General features: G+C 38.1%; 1 protein-coding gene across 7 annotated transcripts in view; it reads left to right on the forward strand.

Moving 5' to 3' along the window:
- The window catches only part of LOC101850900 (la-related protein 1B), a 75,991-nt gene that overhangs the window by 36,669 nt on the left and 23,186 nt on the right, over positions 1 to 16,136 (forward strand). For 5 of the 7 annotated variants that reach the window (XM_005105416.2, XM_035971604.1, XM_035971605.1 and 2 more), the window contains 6 exons: positions 1,020 to 1,088; positions 3,860 to 3,983; positions 4,271 to 4,415; positions 5,043 to 5,289; positions 7,890 to 8,016; positions 9,889 to 9,973. In XM_005105416.2, coding sequence (XP_005105473.1) covers positions 1,020 to 1,088; positions 3,860 to 3,983; positions 4,271 to 4,415; positions 5,043 to 5,289; positions 7,890 to 8,016; positions 9,889 to 9,973 — 797 coding nt within the window. The remainder of the gene's footprint in view (positions 1 to 1,019; positions 1,089 to 3,859; positions 3,984 to 4,270; positions 4,416 to 5,042; positions 5,290 to 7,889; positions 8,017 to 9,888; positions 9,974 to 16,136) is intronic. The other 2 variants (XM_035971606.1, XM_035971607.1) reach the window with 1 other exon arrangement.

The raw sequence follows: 16,136 nt of genomic DNA on the forward strand, positions 1-16,136 counted from the left end.
CCCCCCCCCTTCTCGAACTTTAGTCCCTTCCCCTCAGCTCTAAGGCCCAAATATTTTCTTCTTCTCTCTGTCGTTTATCTTTTCTGATCAGGTTCAATGTTATTGCAAAGTCATTTTAAGAAAAAAAATTAAACGTGAAGTGGGCAGAAGAAAAATACTGGGGATGGGTAGGCACTTTGTGGTAATCTTTTTTCTACTTTTTTCTGTGTTGCTCTTATATTATCTCATCCTAATGAAATGTGTCCTTTTCTTCATTCTTCTTTGGAAGTTTTAAGCAACTGGATAAAGTTATTGGATTTTACAATAATTCAGTTTCTTTAAATTATATTGGGTGCAGTGCTGTTTTGCAGCAGGGCTGTTGGAATTGGGGGGGGGGGGGCACCCTGTAGTGATAAATGTATGATAATGGGGGCACATGAATTGGCAGGCAGTGTTAACAGAAATCAAAGACATATTTATATTTTTCAGTCAAGTGCCTATTGATAGTCCATAGCTAAGTACAGTTAAACCAACCACTGTCGAGGAAAGATAGTGGTCATTTGGAAAGATGTTAGAGCAGGTTCAATTGTACTTCTATGTTTAAGTTACTTTCTGTTTTACTTTAGTAATTTTTTGGGGGGTTGATTTATTTACTTTATCAAGAAACCTTTCTTTTGCATCTTGAGCTTGGTTTGGCATTTGTAAAGGGTTGCTGCTGTCTTTGGTAGAGGTTTGCTTTTAGCTTGAAATAAAGTTATATGGATGTATTTTGGTGTGTTTCATTTGTAATTAGAATGAAGAATCCAAACATTATCTCAGATTTGGTGTTAAAGGTTGAAGGCTTGTAAATTGAGAAACAAGTAGAGAGAAAGCAGTTACTAGTATTCTTTTTGGGAAATGACAGGAAAACTTTCTTCTTGACCTTGTATGGACTTTTTATGGAATTATACGATAACAGTATCACCATATTTTTATTTTTTTCCACCTCCACTCTCTTTGCCTGTCATTTCTTGGTTTAATTTCTTTTCTCTTTCTCGCAGCTGCACCTTGGAGCTCCGGGTTCAACACTATCCAAAATTTACCCCGTGTCCCTCCCATAAATCCTCCAGGTTATTATGGCTGTTGTACCTTTTTACCATCTGCTTTCCTTTGTGTGCATGACCAGGAGAGCTTGAATACCCAGTTTTACTTACTGGACAGCTTGATATGTCTGGTTTATGATCAGTCTGAGTGACGGGACAATAAACATTAACTCTTATGATTACATGCTGTGTCTAAAAGAATAAAAAAATTGAATTATTTGTAGTACTAAGTGTAAGGCGAAACAGTTTAAAGTTCACTTCCAGAATTAGTTTTGGCCTTGTTGTACTCGATATATTATTGAACCTGTCATTTATGTCTGAATTATCTGTGAAAGAAAGGGGTCACTTGTCTGTGAAAGGACTAAGTTGTCTGAAGCTGTTGCACTTCTCTGGGTATTCGAAGCTCAAAATTGTCGTTGTTTTTCATTCAGCTTAACATTGTTGGAAATGAGTTCCCATACCTGTTACAGGACAGGTTCCTTGTACTCAGTCTGTCGACTGTGACATAGGAAATACTGCTGTTGTAAGTGAAAGACAGATTCTCTCCACTGGACCCTCTCCCCTCCAAATTTCAGAAATAGGTTGGATGTTTTATCCAACCCTTTCATCAGCACAGCAGTTAATTATTGTTACAGCTTTTTAGTCACTGTGTAGTAGTGGCTCTGTTCACATTGTTTTTCCCCTGGTCAAATTTTTTTTCTTTTTCACTCAAGACCCTGTTTTAACCATTGTTTGTATGTTTTGTATATAAAAAAAGAAGGAAAATAAAGAATGAACAAGGCTGACTATATTTATTACTTTGATACCATCACAAAAGATGAATGTTCACCTCCAACTGCTGCCTTGTGTGTGAAGTTTTGTTTTTTCCCCCTTAAAAGCAAATTTTTGAGTAGTACACTCTTCTCATGGGATCCCATTTTGTACTAACAAATTATGTGGAAGCAAAGAATACCCTCTACGTTTCCTTTCAGTGGTGATTGGGGGGTGCTGCTTTTCAGGAGCTTTCCAGAATACTAGAATTCTTGCACTTTCACTTTTCAGACGTCTCACAGGGAATTTTGAGTAGTTGCTTGATTTTATGATATGTGCTCTATGACAGCTTATTCCCGCTTTCTGTTTGTAGTCTTCTTATACTCAACTGGGGGGAACAAATGCCATAGGTCTGGAAATGTTTTTGCTGTGAGTTATTTGCAGCCCTTATGAGTTTTTGGTGTATTATAGTGACTAGTAGATGTGCGACTCTTAAACTCATTTGTGTTCTAGATTTATCCATACAGGTCCCCTTTCCTCCTCTTCCTTCCTTACTCCCTCCCCCCTATCCTTCTCCAAGGTGTAGTTGTTCAATTATGATTGCACTAATACATGCATGATCACCATGTGTTGACAGGGCTGTTGATGACTCTGTTTGTTGGGGAAATGTTGAGGGTTCAAGAAATTAAATGGTGTTGCATAGTTTTTAAGGGCGAAGAAAGGAACAATTTAGGTTGAGGGATTGGAGTCAAATTTTATTTCTCTTTTTATTGTACAAAAGGGGAAGAGGGAAAGACTTACGTTTAAACTGTCCCCCCCCTCTCCCCATAAACAGGATTTGTATGTCACTGTGTTGAAATCATTTTCTCAGTTATTTTACCTCTTGACACCACTAGACCGCCACATCCTTGTATCACAAATGTCTCGACTTCCAATCAAGATAAATAAATATTTTTAAAATCAAGACAAGACGAATGAGCAAATTTAAGATGATTACTTCTGGCTTTATATCCCCAAACAATGAGGAGAGCCTGAAAACAGAAAACATCGTGTTGAAACACATTTTTTTTCAGGGAGAAAAGTAGCTTTGTTTTCTGCTTGTTTTTATATTTTCTTTAGCTGTGTCAAGAGGGTGGGAGGTTGTGTTGTTACTAACTTTGTATTTTCCACATTAATCCCTTCCCAAGAAGTCTTTGTCATACATGTCATCGTTGTCTTAACACAAATGCCTAAACCTTTTTGAGGGATGTCTCCAGTAACTTTTCACAAGTCAAGGAATGATAATTGATATATACACAAACACTGAAACAACTGCTTCATCAAAAATGCCAATAATTTGATTTGTTTACTTTGCTTTAATTGCAACTGAAGCAGTAGGGATCACTTCTTTGATTTTATCCACACAAAAAGAATAGCCTGGGCACTTGGGTTATGATAAGATATGTATGAAACTGTTGTCACTCAGAAAGTGTAGTTCTGGAATGGCTGAACTATGTGTACTAATATGTCTTGCCTGTATAAAGCATGGTCTTTTGGACCCTGGCTGATGTTGATGCTAATGATGTTCCAACGCACTGCATGATTATATAACCTCCTGTCTACCCCCTACCAACTTGATAATTGAAGTGCAGTTCCTTTTGTGTTTACTTTAGTTTATTATATCATGTGTTTAAGAATTTAACCCCCCCCCCCCGATTCTAGTCACTAGTCACAGAAGTTAGACTGTTTAGTTCTCGTAGCATTTAGTAAGATCTAAAGTTTTGGAAGAGAGGGGAAAGGTCTGATGACTCTTCTGAAGCACAAATATGGTTTACAGTTTGTCTTATATTTGGGCAGAATCAGCAAAGCTGCAGAATTACCTCTAAATCCAGTTTTGAAGAAGAAATTGACTGTAGTTACAAAATGCGCATGACTTGAGAAAAGGTGAAAATATTTTGGACCTTTGGGGCAAATAACAGTATTTATGAATGTAGCCAAGAACTATATATATGTTTTTTAAATTGTCATATAATTTTTCTTTCATTTTGGTTGTTCTCTTCATTCAACAGTGATGCTGGGCGTTGACCCTAACTTGTACCTTCAGGACGCTCTGCTCAACCTGTTGGGCCAGACTTCCATGTTCTATGAGAGCGCCACCAACACCTACCCCCCAGAGACACTGCGCCATCAAATGTGAGTTCCCGTTGTCTCATTTGTTTCTTTCCTTTAGTTAAACTTTCTGCACTTTCATCCTTTCTTTTTCACACCTTCTTTTCTTCCTCTTGTTTGTGTGTAGATTCAATATGATTCTTCTTCTCGTATCCCACTTGAAAATGTAAAGTCCCGTGGACAATAATATGAATTAACTCATTTTTTAGCAATTTTTTTTGTGAACACCGTAAGAGGTCTGTTTGCAAAATTTCATTGCTATATTTGGTTTCCCATGTTTTCATCCTAATTATGTACCTTTTTTTCTACAGAGAGTACTATTTTAGCGAAGACAATCTTGTGAAAGATCTCTTCCTTCGAAAGAAGATGGACACAGACGGCTGGGTCAGACTTGAACTTTTGCGAAGCTTCAATAAAGTCAAGGAACTGAAAGCAGATCAGAAGAGCCTAATACAGGTCAGCTTTCAGCCCTTCATCCCATTTGTTGGTAGTTGGCGGGGGCTCTGGTGTGGTTTGCTCCTTATCAAACATGTCGTCTTTATCTCTCCTTTAATTTGTGTTAGTTACTCTCTTGTAACACCTGTGACCTTTGGGACTTAAATGACCTAATTGGGTTGCAAATGCTGTAAACTCTTTTGAAAACTTAAATGTCCAACATCCCCCCCCCCAGCTGCTGAGAACCTAGAAAACATGTATTTTATGTCGTGTCTGGACCGAAGGGTACTATCAGTGAGTGAAATTTTATTTTTCATCCCTTTTTATAGTTTTTCAAGTTAATTCGGTGGCTTATAGTGTCCAAGACGGGTTTACTCTTGTGACTTTAAACATGTGTAATCATCTAGGCCCTCCTGTTTATTCAGTTTATACCAAACTATTCTCAGCATTGTGGTGTCCCGTCAGATTTTTATGTTCCTTTCCTCATTTGGCAAATTCTTATGTTGTTGTTTTTTTTGTTGTTGTTTGTTTTGTATTAAAGTGAAATTGTGTTAATGTAAGTGAAAGTGATACATGAGTCAATGGTGTTGTAACCTTCTGCTCACTGGTGCTTTAAAACTGATCTTTGATCCCCCCCCCTCTTTCCAGTGCATCAAGGCTTCCGACAAGCTCCAGTTGTCTGACAATGAGGAGTATGTTCGCACTCTCAACTCCCCGGAGTTGTGGCCCATCAAAGATGACTTCAGCGGAAGTATGCCCCCACCACCTGCTGTCCAGCGAGTGGCTGCCATGTCCACCCTTCACTCGGATGCCCCCGAATTTGTCCCAGGCCAACCCTTTCAGCTGAGAAGCCTTGCCAGCGATGCTCCTGAATTTGTTCCCCGATCCCAGCAGGGTAAGAGATATGGAATTAAATGTGTGTGTGTGTAAGCAAGCGACCCGAGACCCTTGCCAAAGATTTCCAGAATCTTGGAAGTTTGACTGCTTGATTGTCAAAATGACATAAGACAGGATCTACTGGAGTTTGACCATCACTTTTCTTATCTACTCTGCCAAAAGAAGCTTATGGAAACCTCATGTGCCCACTTTTCGTTTGTTTAAAATTTATTGCTCAAAGCAGTTTTGTTATTTTGATTAAAGCAGCCTACAGCGCCTTGACTATATTCATGTGTATGGTTGGAAGGTGCTCTTGGTAGGTCCTACTTCTTTTTGTACCTGTTGTTACTATTTTGAAAATCTAAATTGTATCAGGGAGGGCACAGAGCACATATAATAAAAACAAAACAAAACGAAACCAACTCTTACAAGCACTAAATGACCGTTGTTGGATAATCCCAGTATTATAGATATTAGATATTGATTTGAAAAGAAAATGCCCCTTTTCCTCGTTTTGCCAAGAGTCACGTTTCATTTTCAGCCAATAGTTGTAGATACACACCCACCAATTCAACATGTATTGTTAAAAATGCATTCTGTATTACTATAGCAACCTTTATTCCATTTTAATTTTTTTGACTAAGAAAATGTAATACAGTCAAACCTGCCCTGACGGCCACCTCTCTAAGACGGCCACCTGTACAAACGGCCACTTTCCATTTCCCCCCTTGCGTTTTTTCTATATAATTTAACTGTGTAAAATAGGCACCTGTCCAACGCGGCCGCGGCCACCATATTTTAACACACAATCCCTATCACACTAAGCAATAACACCTGTCTTAGACGGCCACCTTAGTGACTCCGTTACGTTTTGTCATAAATTGTGCATTGGCCCCTGGCGTTATGGGCGAGCCGTCATAATTCAATCACCTGTTGTTGTTACGTAGTCCCTCCAACCGATCATGTTGCGTAGGCCCCTTCGACTGTTGACCAATAGCTACCCATTTTCAGCTGCTGGTGAGGTAAGTGTGTGATCCCTCATAACCCATAAGCCCCGCCCAGAACTCATACACAAATCGTAAGTGAGATGAGTGGTCACTGTTTGCCCAGTCAGTAACAAAGTAACAATGGACGTCAACATGAACTTGTGACAGAAGGGTCGCTTGTTTTCCGAGTGGTGGCGACCCATGGGTTTGTTTTAACTCTTCATGTCCAGTGAACAGGTGGCAGCGGCTCGGCGCAAAGTGGGTTTGGCCGGCGAGCCGCTGACATCGGCTCACTACACTAGCCTTCATTAAATACACGCGAAACTAATATTTCACGACATCAACCGAAATTATGGTCGCAAATGCCGAAAGAAGGTCTTTTTCTGTTTGTACTTTCATTTTGTAGTGTTTGTGCGGGCGCGTTTGCTAGATTTGATGGCTTGTTTCCAAACAGCTGATTTTTTGTGTATAATTTGTTTGTGTTGGTTAGGGAGATTATAATGGCTGGAGATTGCTCCTGAAATAATTATAGTGACAGTTTTCTTGTTTGGATTATACTGAGACAAAGTTTTCATTCCATTTGGATATTATGTCTAGATCTAGATGTTGGATCTTGTTGAGGCTCTATTCAAGTTAGTTCATCGTAATATGTAGGCCTATGTCTATGTGAATGTGGCTTTTATATGTGGTTATTGTACACCTCATCTTACACCTGGAAACTTCAAATAATTACTCAAAATTACTTTGAAAATGTGCATAAAGACACAGTTTTCATATTTAGGTATATTCAAACAAAACTATAAATGTAAGCCTTTATGATTTATTGCATAACAAAGTGTGTATATATGGAAATCTAGATCTAGATCTAGCTGTGTTTACACTTTTTATGCCGAATGTGGGTTCTGATACATTTTATTATTTTGGTGTATTTCAAAAGAATGGGCTTCAAAGAAGCTACAGCCACCATAGATGTAATCCTAGAATGTATGTCAACATTTTTGCTTCTTTTACTTTGGCTCTATGTTCAAGTTTTATAAAGTTACACCCATATTTGTGTGAACAGTGTTATGTAATATTACATTTTTTTTTGCTAATGGCCATTTACTTTGATAGTCTATTATTCTTCTTCATAGAAGGCATCTAAAATGAACACCAATAAATGCAACTTTCATTTCTGAACACAAACATACCAAAAGTTTCGATGTGGGCCTAGTAGATTGAAAGTTATATAGACTTTTGTAACCCACTCTACTGCTGTATAGGATCAGTCCCCGGGAGGCTTCTGTCAGAACGAAAATACTCTACTAACATGAAGAGTTAACATGACACTCGGTCTTCGTCGTCTGATACATTTCGTTTTATTGTCACCCTTGCGCAAAATCAGCAACAAAATAAAAATTACAAACAAAATACAAACCAACAACAACAACAAAACAACTTAATGCGTCTACTTTCGATTGGGACCTCAGATGGGAATGGTTTGTTTTCTCCATCTTGATCAGTCCTGCCTAAGACTGTATTAGTAACTACGTGCCTTAAGTATTTGAAAAGATGATAAGAGCATGTTTTATCAAAAGTGTTGTGGTCCTTGATTTGGTCTTCATCTTGGTTTGTGGGTTTCTTTCCTCTTCAGATTTCAAGTCCGGCTCACAGACAGAAGACTCTCATTGGTCGACATCACGAAATGATGAGGAGGAAGATAATCGCCTTTGTGACGCAACAAGCAATCTTACAACAATTCCTCCCATCCTGTCGTCAAGGTTAGACAATTTTTTGTCTGACCAGCGCAGGCGTGAAGAGGCCGCCGCGTTCCCAATCTCTGGAGTGGGAGCTCCAGGAACATCCCCCTTTGAGTCCTACTCCCCCCTGTCTAACTCAAATGAACCAAATTGCCATGTGTCAGGGAGCACAGAAGCTTCTGTATGTGTCCCCCCAATAACAAATACCCCTAGGTTAAACTTTCAGGCTTCTCCGTTCGTTCCCAATGAGTTTGCCCAGTTTCAGTGGAATGGATTTGAGCAATACCTCTCTGATTCAAATTCAGCGCAGTGGAGCCTGAACTCGCCACAATTCAGTGCAGTCGAGCATAGCTTACTGCATTCTGCTCATTTCAGCTCTGACCAGTCAGAGTTGGATGTTGGTGGGTTGAACCCTTGGGCAGCCCCTCATGTGTTGTTTGAAGCTGCCCCTTCGTTGAGTGACCATTTGCCACCTCAATTTGAAGTGAGTATGGTTGGGTTAAATCCTGGTGCACAGCCGTTTGTCTCGCGTGCCCCCCCTCATTCTGTGGGGTCTCCACAACTGGTTGTGTCAAGTTCACGCTCTGAAAGAAGCAGGTTTTCTTTTGCTAACCCTGTAGAGAATGGCGACGGTTTGGTTGAGCTTTCACAGCCAGAATCGACTTTAAATTCCTCAGGACAGAGACAGTTTGAGAATGGCACTTGTTCAGAGGAACCTGCACAACCCTCTGATTCAGACCTTGAAGGAAAAAAATCTGAAGATACGATATCAGAGAATGATTCTCATTCAGTTGAGCCTTCTCCAATGGTTTCAATGAGTCTGAACACTGAACAGGAATCGTTTGAGAACATAGAAAATGGCAGTTGTTTAGCTGAGTCTTCGCAGTCAGTTTTGTAAAGACTCCTCTGGGCTGGGATCTTTTGTTGATTTGAGAATAATCTTTGTCTGGTTATCCCCTATCACAACTGGTTCTATTGTATTGACACTAAGCACACGTCTTTGGTCAACTTTTGTGGAATGGTCCTTGTCTGATTGAGCCTTCACGCCCAGTTTTGTTAGAATAACTGAGCAAAGATTTTTTTTTTTTAATCCATTGCAGAATGGACGTTGAATGAGATTTTTCTAGCTGTTTCTTTCATTTTAGATCAAGCTAAGATAGTTTGTTGTTTACATGGTGGGTGGTTGGTGGGCGGTCTGGTGTTGTTTGCTCCTTCTTTTCTATCAAACATATATAATTCTTTTCTTTGTGTATTACTATCGAGTAATGCCTCAAATCTTCAGTGCGTATACGACCTTGTCAGTACGTTTATGGCCTATTTGTGCTGGAAGTGCCATAAAGCTTACTAAAGTTGAAATAAAAGTTTAAAAACCCCACTAAACTTGTTGACCGTGTGTAGAAAGAATACCCCTTTTATGGTTGAGCCATTACGACCAGCTTTATTGTTTAAGATCCCTCTGAAACTTTTAGGTTGTCCTTTAACAGACCACTCTTGTCTGGTTGTGCCTTCCCAACCTGTTCTGTTGTCTGGAACGTCTATATTCCTAACCTTTATACTTGTTTTTTTTTTCGTCCCAGAAAGTTTCAAATGTTTTTTTGTGTTCAGATTGAAAAGAAACGATTGTAATTGAAGGGGCAGTAGTTTTGAAGTTAGTGAAAGTGAGGTTTTTAAAAAAATGGTTAATCTTAAAGTCAAAAACCAATTTTATCGTGCATCACAGATGATGGTGAAATTCCTTTTTGAAACACTTTAAACACTTTTATAGGGTTTCAATGAATTTTAAATAGTATGAATAATTGTGCTTGTCATTAGGGTAAGACAGTTTTAAGATAAGGTCACTGCTGCTCCGTAGTTGTTGCCACATGTTTAGCCTTGATTGTTCATCCATTTCAGTGCGCCTCAATTGTCATTGGAAGAATGGCAAACGGTGCATCATCGGGCTAAAAAGAAAGCTGCTCAAAAGGAGAAGTTGGATAAGGTGAGATAGTGCTTGTTGTGGTTGCACTGCTCCCTCAGGGGCGGTTGTTTGCCCAGCTTGTAGCTAGCTTGCCCTTTTGCATGGCTTCTCTCTGCTTTCGCTAATACTCTCTTGAATATAATTTCTTTAAAATTGTTGATGACCTCTTTTGCTTTGAAGATAACGGGAAGAGTTCATTTAGCTTTGTTTATTCTGGAGATAACATGAACTTATTTGGAAGATAGGTGAAATACTTATTTGTTTTGAAGAAGAATACTTGCTGTTCTTGAAGATTATTTGAGCTCAGTCTTCTTCAAGATTACAGAGCATGCTGATTTGTCAGGAAGATAGTATAGTATGGACTAATTTCCCTGGAAGACGGGGTGAAAGAGCTCATTGACGAAAAATAACATGGACTCTTTTATCTTTAAGATTCATTGTGACTCATTTATCTTAACTCTTTCATGTCGGTGTCAATTCCACTTGTTTGCCTGGCAAATTTTTGTCTGGCCCACGCCTATTTCAGGTTCTCATTTTTTGTTCATTTTGTCAAATGTGGTCGTATGATTAGTTTGTCTTTGGGAATGGCATATTTACTTTTTTGTTCCTCTGATCGTTTTTTCAGTAAAGTCCACACAGAAATGTGTTCTTAAATGGACATTGGTGTTGAGCCACAAACCAAAAATTCGTTAGAAATTGCCGAAATGGCGGGAAAATGCAGATATCTTCAATTTCAGTATTTTGACAAGTGCCTGATTTCACCATGATGCCTCCTCTATACATTTATTAAGACTGAGGATTATGAAAAAGTGAATAAAACTGATAAATGCTGATCGGAAATGTACTCGAAAAAGTGAGGCGTGAAACAAATGATATGCATATTGCCAATACTTTGAGATTGGCATTGTTGCAGTAATTCATATTGGTTATACATAGTGCTTTGGCATGGAATGAGTTGAGTTATGTGAAGAACTTGTTCATTTTGAAGATAACGTGGGGGGGGGCTTTTTTTTGGTTTCTTGTTTTTTTATTTGTCGGCATGCACTCTTCATCTATCTTGAAGATTCTCATACTGACCTCACTTATCTTGAAGATAAAGATAAGATCTTATTTCTCTTTTTTATTGCACGTTTTGTTTGTTCTATATTTTGTCATTTGTAAAATGTTTGGATAAAGTAAAGATCTTTTGAAGATGAGATAAAGATCATATTTCTCTTCTTTATCGCTCTTTAAAAAAAAAAAGTGTCACGATGCAGTGGAATCAAGCGCTCGTGAATTTTTGGACCTTTGGAGTTATCGGTATCATGTGAAAGCTGATTTATTTGCCTTGCTTCCAATTAAATAAATATCCATTTATCTTGAATAAAACTCAAGCTGCGATTGAAGAAAGTGAGGTCGCCTGGTTTCAGTAGTGAAATTAGAGAGAAAATGGCTGCCAAAGGTTGATAACTCCAATACCTTGGCTAAAGAGTCTTTGAAAACTGAAAAATGACATATTTTGTGCCTTTAATCAATGTCTTTCAATATAATTCACCGGGAAATGTATTTTAATATGGTCATGAAAGAGATTCAGCCAAAAAATAAAAATATGATCAAAATGTGAAAACTTGCGGAAAAATGCAGGTGTCTCCAATTTTTTTATTTTGATGAGCGCCTAATTTCACCACACTGCCTCACATATGTTGTGTTATTAGCAAAATGTTTGTATAGTGTTACAGTGACATGAGTGTTAACATGGTTTAACATTACTTTTCGTGATTATTGCTTTCATGGTTATTGTGCCTTGCCCCTTGCTTATAGCAGCTGTGGTTTTTTGTTTTTTTTAAAATGTGGAATGTGATCTGTATGTTTTCACTCTACATTTGTCCATTTTGGTCTGCATGGTTTGTGTAAAGGAAGCCAGCATCTATATTGTAATGGTTAGGCATTTGCCATCACAATAAATAATTTGGATTCCCGTCTGGAGAAGTATCCCTGTATTCTAGGATTGTAAGGATGTTCTATCTTACTGGGCTTTGGTTGGCTCTCATAGGCTCTGTCGATGGGGGCATAAAGCTTACAATTTACAATGAAGTTTGATAGATGTGTTTGCTGCATGCGTAAGTGTGAAATAGTGGATGTGGTCTGCCACTGTCAGATTCTTTGTCTCAAAGATGAGCAACAGTGTCAATGGTTATGACCTGAGGTCCTCTCCATTCACAAACCTCAAACAAGAACTCACATACCAATTCGAGGTATATTCAATGGCGGTACATGATGCTTTCTTTTTTATGTTTATGTAATTATACACCCGCGGCACCCAAAAGGGTATAAGTGGCGGATAAAAGTATGTAATTTTACCCCTGAAGCTATAGAATTGACTTGAAATGCTTTAAAATTCAATTGGATAGTAGAAAGAAGTTTCAGGATATTTTTTGTGATGTCTCTAGCAAGATAAACGTCGTTGGAGTTATCTGCTTTTTAAATGACACACTGGAAATGCTGAAAGGAATATTTCTAGACTTGTTATAATTTCATTTTCATGTCTTGTCTAGACCAAGAAAAGCTCTTGGGTTATAATGGTTAAAAGATTGTGCTCAGTCATTGTGCTATTTTTCTCAAGTAACTTGAGATAGGCATTCTGTCAATGGCTGTGGCAGTGATATGGTTTTCCTATAAATATTTTTGTGTTTTTAATCCACGCTTTTTAGTTTTCTGGATATTCTGCTATGTTGTTGAGTCTGCATGACTTTAATAAAGCATAACTGTAGTAAAGCCTGTTCACTTTCGTCTGTCCGCATTGAAAAAATTCTAGCTCATTTATTGACCAATGCACACATACCTTCCTTGCATGCTCTATGGGCTTTGGTACCAGTTTTGTTACATGTATGTCACTTTTAGATTTCATACCAAAAGAGGGTTCCGGCATATAGGTCCCCCCCCCCCCTGGAGAAATAGAGCTAAAGAGAGTAATTTGATTTTATCCCTTTTTAGCTGCAGACAGACCAAAGTGAACAAGCTATACTTTTGTGGTTCACAAGATGTTCAATACTGAGAAGGCATGGTGGTTATCATGTTATGTATATATGAGAGTTATCTTCAGGTTTATTGTTTTTGGGACTGTCACTTTTTGTGTGTGAATTGTGTACATTTTCACATGTATCTTGCTTTTTTTTTTGCCCATTGTGTATGCTATTGGAAAGGCATGATATTATTGTTATTCTTAGTCTATGTATGTCTATATACAGTGGATGTTTCTTAAGGCCATCTGCCGGTGAAATTTTTAAATCCATATCCCTTGACCAAATATAGCAATGAGGATATATTTATATTTGACATCAAAGAATAAATTCAAGTAATTAATTATTATAAGGACATGGTAACCAAGCAAACGCCCGCCATATAGGATAATTTAATCAAATCTCAAAAGCTATCTTCTCTCTTATTTTTCGTCTTTTGGCTTTCATTTTTAGTAAGTACAAACTACAACACCTATGTAATGAACAAATAATGCCAGATTTGTAATATTTCCATTTCGAAAATAATTATGAACTCTGGAAATATGTACTATGGACAAAGAGCAAAAAACCTCTAAATTCCCATCAAAGACACTGATTAACTTTATTTTCTTATTATTTTCAAAAAAAGGATCTATTTCAGGAAAGGTCACCCATGGGTGCACACTGTATAAAACAATAAAGCCATTCAGATAAAAAATAATAGAAAACATAATTTGAAGTCGGAAAAATAAGTATTTGAAAAGGAAAAAAAATGAAGAAAATAATTTAAAACAAGACCCAAAATTGCAAATTATTTAAAAAAACCCATTTTTACACTTCTAAACATAATTGATTGAAACGGGCGCATGAAACTTCGGGGGAAATGGATGTAGGTTTCAAAAATGAAGAAAAAAAATTTGCATGGTCAAACTGGATAAAAATGGGAAATTTTACCAGCAGACGGCCTTAAACTGGAAACTGTTACATCTGTACATCTGTTGCACAGCCTTTGGTGGGCCATAGCATGTTGTCTCTGCAAAGCTTGTTCGCATACACATTAAAAGGTGACGTGTTTTATAACGCCACTGGCTTTGGACCTTTCCTCTCTTGCTCAGAGCTCAGTGTAATACAGTACTATACCGTGTGCTAATTGACCTGTGGTGTATATTCTGTGTGACTGTTCTGCTGATTAAGCGAGCTGACAATGTGTAAGAGAGAGTACAATGTGCACACCCTGCAGCTCTTAAGTGAAGTTCCCGAAAGAGATAGCCTAGATTTAAAAAAAAAGTTTCCAAGTGAAATTTGCTGCAAGCATGACGTTCAAATTCTACACTGGGAGAGAAATAATAGAAATGGCAATGGACAACAAGTTTTCCAGCCCTCCCTGAAGAAGATGATTAAAAAAAAAAAAGCCTGGAAGACATCAAGGGGGATCATCGTTCGAGGCAATCTCTTTCAAATGAAAATAGGACTGAGTAGAATCAGGTGGTCTGGCAGATTATTTTTAAGCGATATCTTCTGTATAAAAAAATTCCTTCTTCATGAGCTGCCCAAGTGACAATGTTAAAGGAATTGTATAATAATGCCTTTTAAATACAGTCGGGCATGGATAACTCAAACATGTCAGGGTTTGAAAAATGTGTTGGACTCATTCATAATTGGGGTAAACTGATACAACGAAAAATTCATGAGATGATAGTTGGGGGTGGCAAATTGCTTGAGTTTTCTCTGTTGGTGTTATATGTACCCAACTTTAATTGTTTTCTCAGCCTAAAATTGCGTTATGACATGATTATTTATTTAGTAAGTTCTGGAAGCCATGACAAGTTATTTCGCTAACCTTTGTGTTTGTTTAAATCTAGAAAGCTGGGTACAGGGAACCCTTAGGGGCCTTAGATTGATAAAGTTTATCGGGAGTGATGCTTGTACATTTTTGCTTCTTAGGTTGAACTTTGAGTATGTTCTTAAAGTGTATGTGTCTAAACTGTTCCTCATGGAAGTGACGAATGTGGCGGCTCACTGTAGAACTCAGCTAGCATCTCATCCAAAGTGAAGGAAGTGCTGTTCCTGGAGACGTCCATCGTCTGATGTACCTCCTTTGTATTGGCATGCCATCTTTTCCAAGACAAGCCCCTGTACCTTAAGTATTATGAATGCTCTCCACCCTTCAGAAATGAAACAAAAATGATGGAAGTTGTTGTGGATGCAAACCCCATGTCCTCTGGAGATTTTTTCAACTGATTGCCTTGCCTTGGGAGACTAATAAAAGCATGACCTGTTCTTTGTTAAAATTTCATGAAGTGGGCGTGACTACCTGAGCCGGGGAGTGGAGTTCCGATAATGACAAGTGTCAGGCGATAGTTTTTGCTTCAAAGCCATGGTTGAGAAGATCGAGATGGAAAAGCCCTGTCCTGTTGATATTCTTTTGTATAAATTTTCAGCTTTTGGTGGTTTGATTTGCTCATTTTGTAAAAATGCTCATTTTCCATATTTGGTCTTGGTGAAATCATACATTATCATGCAGAGGTGCATCTTGAAATACCTTTTGATGTCTTACGTTATTGCTTTGCTGCTAAGGTGGACAATGCCTCGGACAGCTGTAATGGATTAAAGTCAATAAAAATGTCCGAAAGGGAACACAAAAATTGATTGCCTCGGTTAATTTTTTTCGTTGTTAAAATTAAAAGACTGCTTTTTCACAGGAAGATTTCTATTTGTCTGAAGAGATTTATTTTTGCTGCTCAAGCCATGCAATTTGTCTGTTGTTGGAATATGGTTGTTTCAAGATTAATCAGTTGTCCAAGGATTAAGTAAGAAGGAACAATTTTAGCATGCAGTTAACGAAAAAAGATTCCCATTGTTCATGTGCTCATATTTGTTCTATTATCTCAAATTATCTGAACTAGCTGAAATACTTTAGGAATGTTAAGAGCAGTAGCTGCATATTCTTTTTAATTCGACTGTAGATTTGACCTTTGAGGACACTTGTCTCCGGGCAAAGTGGTTTGGTTTAATGGAAAATGCCGATATGGCTGCCAAAATGATGAGTTTGGTACATGGGAACCATTATTGAAAATGTAGACTAGGAGGAGGTTATGGGTAGATTAATAGATGTATTTGTGATGGTGTAGGAAATGGGTGTGGCCATTGTGTACAGGTAGTGATGGGCAAAGTGGAAATCAGAGGAGGGAAAGCTGCTGTACCAT

This window comes from Aplysia californica, unplaced genomic scaffold, assembly GCF_000002075.1.
Source record: "Aplysia californica isolate F4 #8 unplaced genomic scaffold, AplCal3.0 scaffold00470, whole genome shotgun sequence".
NCBI lineage: Eukaryota > Metazoa > Mollusca > Gastropoda > Aplysiida > Aplysiidae > Aplysia > Aplysia californica.